The sequence below is a fragment of the Cololabis saira genome, chromosome 22, assembly GCF_033807715.1.
Source record: "Cololabis saira isolate AMF1-May2022 chromosome 22, fColSai1.1, whole genome shotgun sequence".
NCBI classification, from domain to species: domain Eukaryota; kingdom Metazoa; phylum Chordata; class Actinopteri; order Beloniformes; family Belonidae; genus Cololabis; species Cololabis saira.
The window spans coordinates 24,928,050-24,941,406 of record NC_084608.1 but is presented as its reverse complement, the minus strand read 5'-3'; the positions used below and the strand labels follow the sequence as shown (position 1 = coordinate 24,941,406).

The window sequence follows — 13,357 nt, the reverse complement described above, 5'->3', positions numbered from 1 at the left end:
GGTTTTAAGAAAAATGGTGTAAAGTGCTGTTGTTTCACAGAAAGACCCGATGCTTTGATCTTTCACTGCAGAGTTGTCCTGGTTCTCTTTAGGTACTGTCTTTCCTGCCCAAGTACCATGGGTGATGTGATGATTCTGACTTAGTTGTAGGTGTGATTGTCTCTTTGTGTTGTCCACGTGAAAGACTTGTGACTTGATCGGGGAGAATCCCAGATGCACATATGGTTTGGAGGTTTCCCACAACCCTGAACAGCGTGATGCTCATGCAGGTTGGTATAACCTGGTAAAAGTCCAGACTTCAATACAAGTGAACAAAATGTTGTGGCGGGCCCTTAAGAGAGCTGCACTTTAGCAGACGCCGGCGAAAGTCAATAACCTGAAGCAATATAGCAAAGAAGACCGGACATGATTCCTGCCCGACGATGAGAGAGGTTGATAAAGTCTTACAGGAAATGACTGCTTCAAGTGATTGTTGCTAAAAGTGGATCTGCAAGCTGCTTAAAACTGCTCATGGGATTGTTTTTTTTCCTTTTGAGCTTAGTTTTTGTTAAAATGATGGTAAAAAAAAAAAAAAGATATGCTGCTGCTCTTCGGAGGTTGTATTTGCCTAAAACTATGAGGAGATGATTTTTATCTTTTTGCATAAACTGTATAAAAATGCACCTCATACGTAACTGAAGAGGCTGATTGCGGCTCCATGTATGTTCCCTGTAATCTGTTATAATTTTTTTATTTTTCATCATTCCAGCTTTCATCTATATCTGAAGTGATTTAGGAAAAAGGAGATTTGTTCAACTCCAATACATCCGTGTGTGTCAGATCAGCTCCTTAAAGCAGGTGGCTAAGATTTTATTCTTTATAAAGTAGATTTAAATGCTCTCCACAGCCGTCCGAGACCAAAGAGGAGATCTTTTCATAGTGGGGATCTTTTTAAAACAGATTTTCACACTTGGCATCAAACTGTGCCAGGAAAACAAGTGGAGCTGTTGTGGTATTGTCTGCTGGTGATTATGCTGGCGCTGCTCCTCCTCCTGTCTGCCATCTTTAGTGTGCTAGATGAGGACCGTCTGGGGATCGGCGCTGTCTGCTCGGCTCCCTACGCCAAAAAACCAAATCTCATTAACAGCGAGAGGGCTTGGTGGAGCAGGGGCTCGCTCTCAGGCTCACTGAGTACTAAAAATAGAGAGAAAGGGTGATTACGGCGAGTCTGATCTATGGTTACATCTGAACTATTAACCTGTGCTGTTTCGTTCCCACTGAAGTTCTTGGAGGGAGACTGCATGGAAGATGAGACATAAGATGTGAGGCTGCTGTTGTTGTTGCAGCAAAGAGAATGGTTTATTTTACAAGTTATATAACTTATAAAATGCAAATACTTAACAGAGAATAACTCTGCAAGTTGCATTCTTCCACTGCGACTAAAATGACATCCTTTAAAAAAATTAAGCAATTAATACCTTGCATTTCATACATATTGAAGCACTTATCTGGACTTAAATGTCTCTAAAACAAGAGAACTAATAGTAGATTAAGGCAGAACTAAACTAAATGTATATCCAGCATCATTTATAAAAAATAAATCAAAATTTTTGGAAACTATAAACACCTCGGAACCGTGTTTGATGGAAAGCTAAAGTTCAAAGTTTTAGGCTGAACTCATTCAATCTTCAAGTCTTTTATAGCTCATTTATCGACAGTCTTTTAACATTTGATCTCATTTCTTGGTTCAGTGGTCTGTGAATGACAGGAACAGCCTGAGCGGCGTTGTTAAAGAGTGCTCAAACATCTTTTCTGCTCAGCAGAGAGACCTGGCGTCGCTCCAGGAGAGTCAGGTCATCTGAAGAGCTAAACGGATCATAAGTTTGAATCAGAAGAACATTTTATCTTCTAATTTTACTCTAATGCCTTCAGGTCAATGTTATCAGATGCCCATGACTAAAACTAACCGGTATTCCAAGACATGCATCCCATTTCCGTTCAGACTATACTTAACTGTCCTTTTGATTATTAACTCTTGCGCTTCTATTTATTGATTTGCACTCCAAATAATATTGTTTTATTGGTGTCTTGTACACTTTTTATTCTTGAATGTTCCTTGTTCATTTTTTTTTCTTTTGCTAATATTGAACTCACATGACGTGACTGGCATTTGCACTGTGGATGTGTGTGAACAGAGGTGATACGCTTCACTACTTCTGTTGGTTTTGCTGTACCTGACCGTGCTGCTGCAAAGAGATGGCCCTCCAAGGGACCAATGTCTATTGAAACTGTTATTTCTATATGAAATGGAAATACAGACCCAATAAGATCTCATTATGTATATCAATAGTTCAAAGGAGGCATTTCTTTCAAAGATAAAGGCATGCAAACCTCTCCTGGTCCGAGAGTGGAGTAAACACATGTGCTGCATCCAGTCTTGCTGACTTGAATTAAAATATGCCATCTGTTGTTTATTTCATCAATTTGACATGGTGTGTGTGAGTTTGCATGAACTGATGTCTTCAGTCTTTGAGTTCTGCATAGCTGCGCTATTAAACTATCTTTTTGGTCTTGATTTTGTGTGTACTTTGTTAGAAGTAACAGAAACAGATTTCTCACTGAGATTCTGTCAAAACTAGAGAGACATCAACCATTTTAAGTGCTTGTTGTCTATTACGGAAAAACGTTTCACCATGGAGCAACTTTGGACAGAACTGTCAGTACAAATTACAGATAAGGGCGTGACATTTTTCCAACAAGGGCCTCCGAGTGAATTCTTTCACTTTATCCTATTGAGGGTAAAACCATACAAATGAACAAATGGCCTTCCGACATGAATTCTCTGAACTGTCAGGTTCAGAAAGAACATCTAAGGTTCAACTGTGGACCTTTGCCCTGGAATTCGGGCCGGGGTACCCATTGCTCTTTGACCCAGATGGTGCGCCTGGCTTTAAACCGTGGGCCCTCCTTTGTCAGGCACAAAGAGCCCTTTCTGTTTTAGTTAAGATAACAACTCAGGTACACTAATCTGGTTCAGAGTCAGGTTTTAAGGGCCTTACTTTTGCAGTTCCCTGCAGTTAAATCCAGATGTTGAGCTGGTTGTGGCTCATGTTGTTATAAATAACCTGCTATTAAAGTCCAAATATTCACGAAAGATGACAAAAAGAACCATGAACTAAGGGCTGAAACATAATTAAAAGCATAAAATAGCTTTCTCTTAAACACTGCTATCTGCAGGAGCCAAAAACTCTAGCGTTAATAATAGATTAGAATGAGAAATGAAAGATCTTGCATCACTCCTGCAGATTTTCGAGAATCACAGATGAATGGTGTGATGAACTGACTGTTCATCGTTGACACTGACTCTAAATTTATGCATTTTCATTTACTTTTCCTTGTTGAAGATGGAGATTTCAAGTTTCCAGTATTTTGGGAAAGATTTCTGCAGTAAACCAGTGTCTGATAAAAAAGAAAAATGGTGGGAAAACATCTCTGAGATTAGTTTGGAAGCAGGACACAGACAACACATTTAAAAAAAATAAAGAAATGATAGCAGCAATTGGAATATTACCACATTATAGAAAGAATGGAAAAACACACAACAAAGGGAACAATCGTTAACACAATATTTAAAGACACTATATGTAGCAATACCATTTCTGACCACATGGGGACAGATCTGTTGTGAAGGCAAAAGAGCCACTGGCAGCTCTGTGTTTATGAGTGGAGACTTCTCCAAGTCTAGTAGTACCACTTTGTCCTAGTAGATGTGCACTGGATTTTGACAGATTTATTTTTGAGACATAGGATTTCAACACTGGCTCCTACAACACATAGGGGGAATAAAATCAGGGGGGATGGTGGATTTTATCATATGGGGACAGATAATTTGTGCTGATTACAAATAATATAATATATTACAAATAATAGCACAAAACACCTGCAGAAATACTGCAGGAATGACATAGCAGCAGTTAAATGCAGCCTTCTGTAAGCTTTAAATATCCACTGGGATTACATCAAATACATCAAAACACAACAATAAAAAACATTTTTCTGAACTTATCAATATGCCTCTGTCCTTCACAGGATAAGTAAAATGGATCATTGCAAAAACTCAAAATCTTAACAAGAATATTTGTCTTATTTCTAGTTAAAATGCCTAATTTTAGTAATAAAATCTCATAACACTTAAAACAAGACTCATCACTGGAAAAAACAACAATTTTCACCTGTTTGAAGTAGATTTTCACTTAAAATAAGTAGAAAAATCTGCCAGTGGAACAAGATTTTTTTGCTTTTAATGAGAAGATAAATCTTGTCCCACTGGCAGATTTTTCTACTTATTTCTAGTGAAAATGTACTTGAAACAGGTGAAAATTGTCAAATAAGTTATTTTTCTGGTGTTATTTTTCTGGTGATGACTCTAAATGTTGAAATAGCAGTAAAACCACATTCATTGATAAAATGACATAAGGGATGGAAAGGGGGGATGGCAGTTTTACAGGGGGGGGATGATTTTGACCGTTTTTATTTCAGCAGGGATGCCATCCCCCCTCATCCCCCCTCATCCCCCCTCAACTCTGGTACTGGATATAATCCTGCAGTTGTCCAATGTTTTCCTCGCACATATTGCAGCCTTTACGGTATTTGGCTCCATCCCTCTGCACCGTGCCTGGCAGGAGCCACCGCTTCTCCTGCAACGCCGAGAATGACGCGTGATGGTCGCAAAATAAACTCTCCTTCACAGAAAAGCAAAGCAACGACAGCTTGTGCAGGCAGGAATCGCACCGCAGACCCGGGGCAGAGCCAGCTCCCCGCCCTGGCTGCTCGGCCGTGAATGGACTGGTAAACACAGACGCATTTGGCGTGCAGTCTGCTCGCAGGACGCATGAGCGTCTGTAGTCTGGGGTGTATTTTTCCACCGTTAAGTTGTGCTGTTAAACGTGCACACTTGTGGTTTTGATCCGAAGGGCGTGTCGGATGTTGTGCCTGACTCGGGGGTGCTGGTTTTAAGCCGGATCGGTGGGTGTTGCAGGATGTTTTGAGCCTTGTGTCGTCTTGAGAGAGAGGGGGGAGTCTCCACTGCAGACAGGTCGGGCTCCGCGCCGCCGATCCTCCTCACAGGACCAACAGCGAGGGGGGGGGAGAAGTGCTGACAGGACTCGCTGCTGGGGGGGAAATCTGGACACATACGGCGTGAAAATGACGATGTCTGTCCCGGAGAGGAAATCGGGATCGGAGGGGAAAGAGGAGGAGAGCGAGGATGAGAGTGAGATCCTGGAGGAGAGCCCCTGCGGCCGCTGGCAGAAACGCAAAGAGCAGGTTGGTGCTGCTGCTGTTGGTGTGTGTGTGTATGTGTGTGTGTGTGTTGGGGCTGTTCGATTTTGCCCAAAAATAAAATCTCGATTTTTTTTCTCTCAAAATCCGATTTTCGATTACGATTATTTTGTGAATTGACAAAAGGCAAAGAAATTATTTCAAATATGCTGTTTTTTTATTGAACATTTGCCCCATTGGGCTTTAAGTGCAAACTTTGCTCTTATTAAACCAAAAATAAATGAATAAAGTGCAAAACTCTGTAAAATAAGTTGAAAAAAAGTTTTAAAAAATATAATAAAATATAAAGTTTTATCTCTGAAAAACAAATCAGCAAATCAGCCCTTGCAAACATACAGTAAGTTATATTTCCAATTAAATAAAACAAGACATTTTCTAATTAAACTTAACTGGGTCTTTGCATGCTAAATAATAATGCAACCCATGAAGGAGGTAGAGGTGTGTAATGTCAGTCATTACATTTGCTATTCACATTTGCAAGTTTTTGCAAGGAACACGAGCCGGTCTACGGCATCTGGCTTGAGGGATGCCCGGTGGCATGTTACAACGCCCCCTCCTACACTAAAGAGCCTCTCCGATGGGGCACTTGTCGCAGGTATTGAGAGGTATTTCCATCAATCATTAATATGGTATCAATCATTAATATGTGTGCAGAGAAGGTTTAAAAAAAAAAAAGTGAAAAATCGATTTTACGATTTTCACGTTTTAACATCGTTCTAATTACATAATCGCGATTACGATTTAAAATCGATTAATCGAACAGCCCTAGTGTGTGTGTGATCAGGTTTTCCCCTGATCACAGTATCAATTGAAAGATCCTGTGTTCGTTTGTCTGGTGCGCCATAAGAAAACCAGTGAAATAGAATCAAAGTTAATACAAGCTTTTATTATATCATGCATAATGTTTTCCGGCCCCCTGAGATTAGTTTAAGCTTTTGTGTGGAAGCAGAACACAGACAACACAATAAAAATAAATAAAGAAATGATAGCAGTAATTGGAATATTACCACATTATAAAAAGAAGTGAAAAACACACAACAAGGGGAACAAGAGTAAACACAATATTTAAAGACACTATATGTAGCAATACCATTTCAGACCACACGGAGAGAGACATGTTATGAAGGCAAAAGAGCCACTGGCAGCACTGTGTTTATGAGTGGAGACTTCTCCAAGCCCCCCAATGCTAAAGCATCTGTTTCTCCCCATTTTCTTCACTTAACAAAGGGTTTGTATTTGAACTATCTAAACCCTGCATCTAAAGAAAACAGTCAAGCCATAAACAGAGGATGACTGCTTGACTAGATGAAAACAGCTGATCTATAGCTGAACTGCTGAATAGGATATAACTTTGCATATAGAGAAAACCACCAGTGTAAGAAACCCTTCAAACTCTTAACAATTTCATGAAATCCTAACACAATCAACCAATCAATCAATCAAGCCCCTCTGTCCGATCCAGCGTTGCGCAACGTTGTTGCTCAATGGTGTTTTTCACGGAAGCGTATTGCATTCACTTGAGAATGCAATACGAAAAGAATTCTGAGATAATTATCTCAATAATTCAGAAAACAGAGCAGATTTGTTTTTCTCAAGTGAATGCAATACGCTTCCGTAGTTTTTGCCCCCATCCCATCATAAATCTCACACTGTGACATATGCGTTGGTGGCCAGCTTAGCCGACATAAAATCTATTTCCGTGTGCAGACTTGAATACCTATGGAGGACATGGCAGGCTGAGTCGTGCATGAAGCTCATAAAATGCATTTAAACATAGACGGGAGTCTGAAGTTCTGTTTCTGTCCACTTTCAGACAGTCTGCACACCCAGGTCACATCAACACTGCATCTGCCTCTCTTTGTAACCACAAATACTTGTATCATAAAAGAATGTGAAGGATAAGCCATATCAACAGCAGCTCAATTCATTGATTAGGCCATCATCTAGCTGTTTGAGTGAATTTTCGTGGTTAAATACCACACTTTGGTTATTATCCTCTAATTTTGATCTTCTGTCCTTACAACCCATTTTCACCAAGCATTCCAGCACATTATTTGTGCTTTTTATCATCAAAAGTTACAAACCATTTCTGGTGGCGTACCATAGCACTGGCACCAAAACCTCCAGATCAACCACTGTGTAATAATAATAATAACCACAATCATATGCTGTAACAATGCACCTTTCAATAACCATGTCTACCTCATACTGCTGCACCTTTCACTTAAAAAAAAAAATTGTATATATGTTAATAAGAGCCATTTGTCTATTTACTGATTACTACTATTAAAATTTTCAGTGAGCGAAATAACCGGAGTCAAATTCCCTGTCTGGCATGTTGAAACTTGGCCAATAAAGCTGATTCTGATTCTGAATCTGATTGTGATTCTGATAACCGTGATGAGGTGGAGCTTCAAACACGGCGGTCAGCTGGTTGGCTGACAAAGGATCATCTCTTCCATGCGATATGGAGATCACAACACTAGATCACCACTCTGGAGGCTTCCCTCAAACAAAGCTCAGCTTCTTCCTGCCAACAAGAAAGAAAACAATGTGCTGGATGTCTTATACTGTTGCTGTTGTTCCACTTTCTTAACAGAGTTGCATCCTTCTTTCTCTACTCTGTTGACTGGAGACACTGTGTCGCACAGTTCAAAAATGTACCGTAGAGACCCAAACTGAGCTGTACCGCTTAGTGGAAATGTGGTTTATGCCCATTTTCAATCAAACGTGTACGTTATTGATGGACAAAATAACAGCTTAGGGTCTCTGCTCTGAAAATAGCCACCCAAGAAAGCAATTTGTTTGTTCGTCTGTCACTCTCAAAGGCTTCAAACTGGACTTCTTCTTTGTTCTTGCAGACGTTTGAACCTTTGAACCGAATAGAAGGTGAAACGTCTTCAAGAACAAAAGAAAAGGAAGTCGACTTGTTGAAAGCCTTTGAGAGTCACCATAACCTTGATGTGATTGAGTTTACGCCAATTCCTGTTGGGATTCTTATGAACCATCATTCAGAATTTATGTTCACAATCCACTGACACAAAAAGACAGAACATCCTGAACCCCTGAACTGTTGAACCCTGCAGCTTTTAATCAATCATCCGAGTGAGTAGAGAACAACCTGCTGCCAGTTGATTGATGTACATGATAGTACTCTGGGGTTTTGTAACCGGAACAACATGTCTCACCTTTGGTGATTCCGAGTTTGCGTACAGAACACACTTGAGAGCAGGTCCAGACAAGTTCAGGAGCAGGTGGAACATCTTGTGTTTCCTGAAGGCTGCACGTTAAAGGTTAAATGACTTGTCAGTAGCCGTCAGCTGGAGGGACAAGGAGAACTGATCAAGGGGCTTCTTCATTTGGTATTTTTATTTCCATGCAAATTTAAGTTAAAATGTCCTTGGGCTTGGTTGGAGCGTGTTAGTTACGAAATCACGTCAGCCTCCGGCAGACTTTGAGAGTTGTTACCGACTGAACAAATGTATCAGTTTGGTGAAAAAACATTTAGTTCAGTTTTACTTGGATCCTCCAGACGGCTCATAATCACCCCGATAGACATTAGGCCTATGTTGAAAAAATCGATTTCCCAATTCTAAATCGATTCTCATATTAATTCCTAAAAATCGATTCATATGTCTAAAGATCGATTTTTTTTTTTAATTCTTTTTTTTCATCATTATATTACAACTTTTGGTTATTTTTTTGTTTATCCCCAAAAAATGAATGTTTTGTTGGACACGAGAATTGGTGCCATGTTTTTGCCTTTAAATATGTTTAAATGTATGAAAACATTAAAGTGTTAGGTTATAATTGCATAAATTGTCTATATTTCATTACTTTATATACTGTCTTGGGGTTACATTTGTAAAAAATGCTAAAAACCAAATGCTCAAAAATTAAAAACCAAAATAGACCGAAAATGGAACAAATAAAAACGGAATATGGGAAAAAATAAAACCGATTTCATCCGTCTCTGTTTGCCCTGGATGTGTTTGGTAATTCTGATCCACATTATGTTTCTGAAAGCAGTTCTATCAGCATTCTGGGAGCTGATTGGTCCTTACAGCATCATTAGCTTCCAATACTTGCTGTTTAATCTCAATATAATACTATATAATTTATGCAACAGCTCAAAAAACAGTTTTAATAACACTAACCCAAATCAATATCGGAATCGAATCGGATCGAATCAAATCTTGATAATCGATTCTGAATCTTAAGAATCGGAATCGAATCGATTCTTGACATTTGAATCGATCCCCAGCCCTAATAGACATGAACCCAGTACCGTAAACTTGCTCTGCCATAAATAAGGACATTTTCTTTTCAAGTCAACAGTATCTCTTACTGCATCAGCTCCTTTGAAACAGTTCAAACGGTCGTTTGAGGAATCGAAGACGCTCCCGAACCCACCCCCGAAAAAAAATCGGACGTGAGAATGTCCAGTATTGTGAAGCGGCGGGTGTCGCCTTCACTTACAGCTCCAGATAAGGCTGAGAATTTAAGTCGAAAGTTATCTCTGGCACACACCCGAGGGCTTCTGCAAACTAAAACCTCCTGACCTCGCTGCACTTCTGGTAACGCGGAGCATCCTCCGTGTTGGATGGCGTGGGCCGGCACTCGGCCCGCCCTGCTGGTTTTTCCACCCATTGATTACCCATCTGTCTGCTGTTGGAGCCGCTCTGGATGTCACGTTTTCATTTGTGTATCTCGCCAAGAGGATCAGTCATGACTGGTGGCTCTGAAAAAGAAAGTAAAAAAAGTCCACATTTATGTAAATTTCAAAAAAAATTCTCAGTATGATGGTATGTGTTGTTAGTGTCAAAACTTCTTTTATAGAAACTCATCTGTTTAAATTTTGATAAAATTTTTTTCCTGAAAACACGTTTCTTAACAAAATCAATTCATTTATTTTTTAGATTATTGATTAAATTTCCTTCAATTTGAGCCAAATGAAGGAAAATCTAATCTAAAAATCATGTTATAATGTCCTCCATGCAGGAGTTTGATCCAGTTGTCTCAGACAGGGAAAGGCTGGTTGAGTATAAACAGACTGTTGCACACAAAAGATGACTTTCCTGAAAGAATCGTGACAAAGTCGTTAGTCGTAGCTCGAAGTTAGAGATCCGGTGTTGTAAGTTGTGGGCAGTTCGGTGACTGTTGTTTTACAACCAAAGATCAAGTGTGGTAATTTTACAACTGTGTCAAAAAATCACACAACTCTCCCTTCTGGCCAATTAAAGTGCAATCCTTCATTTTTTAGTTTGCTTATTGTTAATTGTTAACGTCAGCCCACGCTCTCTTGCACCACACGAATCAAGAGGTCTCCTCATTGTAGAGTCTACACACCCTTTATGACGTCGTACTCAAGATGTAGATACAAGTAAACCCGTATGACATGTAATGATCTTATAAGATTGTACAGGCGAGAAGCAAATTCATTATTGTCATTTATGCTCTGTGGATGATTTACACTAAAACTGTTCTTTTTTGATATTTTTAAAGATTCAGCATCCCTTTTTAATTAGCTGTCTTTATATTATAGCTGAGTAATTCATGTTTTACAACTCAGTTTCCCACAATATCTGTTCTTATTATCTATTAGTCACATTCGCAGGAAACTGTGAAATCACAGATCCAAATCAGAGCAGAGTTACACCCATCTTCATCTTTATGCCTACTTGCACAATCCCATCCACGATTTTCATCAATTTCCTTCTTTAAAAAGAAAATCAGATATGCAACATGCTAGATAAGCCACGCTGCTAATTGTGGTTGCCATGGACCATTAAAGACGACAGACAAACTTTACAGCAGTCAGATTTCCATGACGCTGGTCCTGGCAAACACAAACTACTTGGCTTTCTTTTTTTATTTTAACAGCACACACTGTTTTTGATTTTTCACAAAGAAGAAAAAGAAAACTCTCAAAAGGATTAAAGATCTGCAGAAGCTCTTTGAAGCAGTGGCAATACCATACCACTATTATACAGATTAATGTGAAAATTGAGTTTATTTTTTAACATTGACATAAATTATTAATTTGAAATTAATCTCCACCGAGCATTACATCCTTCTACATTTTCTTTACCTTTTTTAGTCGATAGGGCAAAGCTTTAACATCTGTTTAAAAAGAGGCGTCTATTGCAGAATGGATGGGTGGATCAAGTGTTTGGCTCCACCCTTAATCCAGAATGGAGCTGTTCTTGTTTTGTTTCGCATGTCTGTGGTATTTTGACCAAAACAAGCCACAGACATGTTGTTAACCCCGAGGAAGTGATGTCAACTTTTGAAAAAGGTCATAATATGCCAGTTTTTAATTACAAACATGAATGGGAGTTGATTTGAAGCAATCATTTTCACTTAGAAAAATGACAAAACTGTTGTCATCACATTACCTTATTTCTAAAAAGATCATTAATATTTTTTTGCCCTCATTTGACACTTGGAGTGGAGATAAAGGCAATAAGGTGAAGGAAAAACATTCAGTGAAGAGTCCAGCCAACCATGAATTGAACCAAGGCCTCACTGCTAAGGACATTTGTAACTCTATAATTCACACCCTTAAAGCACGTTGATCGGTTTGTTCTGCTGTTAGTCTGAGAGGGAGTGGGTCCCTCATGATGTAACGCAGAGTATTGATTTTTCCCTGAGACTTACCAGCTCTGTTGCGACTGGAGAAAGGAATTTCATATGATGCACAACATACAACTATTCACAACAACAATAGAGGCAGTTTCATGGTTTCTTTGTGTGCTCTGAAGTGACAGGACAAGACCAAACAAGAAATCTACTACAGTTGGTGGGTTTATTCTCCGAGGAAAAATTAGTCAAAATGGGTGGACACTTCTGCTGAAATGCCGTCCTGCCTCTCTCTTGTTAAACAGACTTATGATAAAATCTGCACGTCAGCAGCTAAATGACTTATAAGCCCACTATTTACATTTGTGACTGGCGGCCTCTGATTGGGTCATCTGTGCTGTCCCAGAATTAAGACATCCAGGCCAACATGAAATAAAAACATGGTGACACACACAATATTGCTGAGACATGAATCTGAGAGGAAAAAAAAAACAAAAAAACAGCAGCTAATTTTCTCTCTTGCCCCTCATCGTTGCAGAGCCTGTCAGTGAGAAATTGACTCATCTTTTTTTGAGGAGGTATTGCACAAAACATATGAAGACCTGACACTGACAGAAGCAGAAGCTGGGAAATGAAATGCTGCTCATTGGTGAAGATTAGCAGCGTACTATTTTACAGCCTTTTCTAAACATGAATAAATACAAATGACTTCCAGTTTGACAGTAATAGATGATAATTTCTTAAATTTCAAAGCATTGAACTGATAGTTGTACAGATATCTGCTAATTTTCCATGTCTTAGTGTGGCAAGTTTGCAAAAATTTTAGGTTGCATCAAATTATATGCATAATAGTGTTTTTATATCTTTATTTACTGTATATGTTGCAATTTTGTTGGTGTTCTCGTTTTTTCAGGTGGTTGTTCCTTGAAAAATTATTCAAAATTGGCTGTTTCCAACACATTTTGCATTAAGGGGAGTCTTAGCTTCCCGACCAATGAAATGCTTTCCTACATTTCAGATATCAGGACAGAGTCTAGTTTATTTTAACAAAAGAGGAGCAGGAAGTGGCACCCTGCAGGCTTTTTTTAGATTATATTTATTTTTTTATTAGAATTGTGAGCAAGTATCAACCTCAGTAGTCTGGCAGTCATAGCAGTGTGCTGGGAGCTACACCCACTTCTCACACTTTGAGTTTTGTTTCATTGCAGTCCAGCTGGCCAGATTATCCCCGCTCCCCTGACCTCTCGGGCCGGTAATGCCACAGCATGGGCCACCTGAAGTGAATCCACACCACCTTTTCTGTACTCTTTCCAGTCCACCTGTCTATTGTCAGGACATCTCCCCACCTGTTCATGTTGAGATTAAAATAAGTCCAGATCAGCTTCCTTCCTTCACTCTGGTGCAAGTTCATGCATGTGCGATATGCGAGGCTGGGCGTGATGGGCGGATGCTGCTG

General features: G+C 39.4%; 1 protein-coding gene across 2 annotated transcripts in view; it reads left to right on the top strand.

Annotated features, from left to right (window-relative positions):
• The first annotated feature begins 4,647 nt into the window (after positions 1–4,647).
• The window catches only part of LOC133423300 (nuclear receptor-binding protein 2-like), a 58,007-nt gene continuing 49,297 nt past the window's right edge, over positions 4,648–13,357 (top strand). For both annotated transcript variants that reach the window (XM_061713484.1, XM_061713485.1), the window contains exon 1: positions 4,648–5,304. In XM_061713484.1, coding sequence (XP_061569468.1) covers positions 5,185–5,304 — 120 coding nt within the window. In that variant the 5' untranslated portion in view covers positions 4,648–5,184. The remainder of the gene's footprint in view (positions 5,305–13,357) is intronic.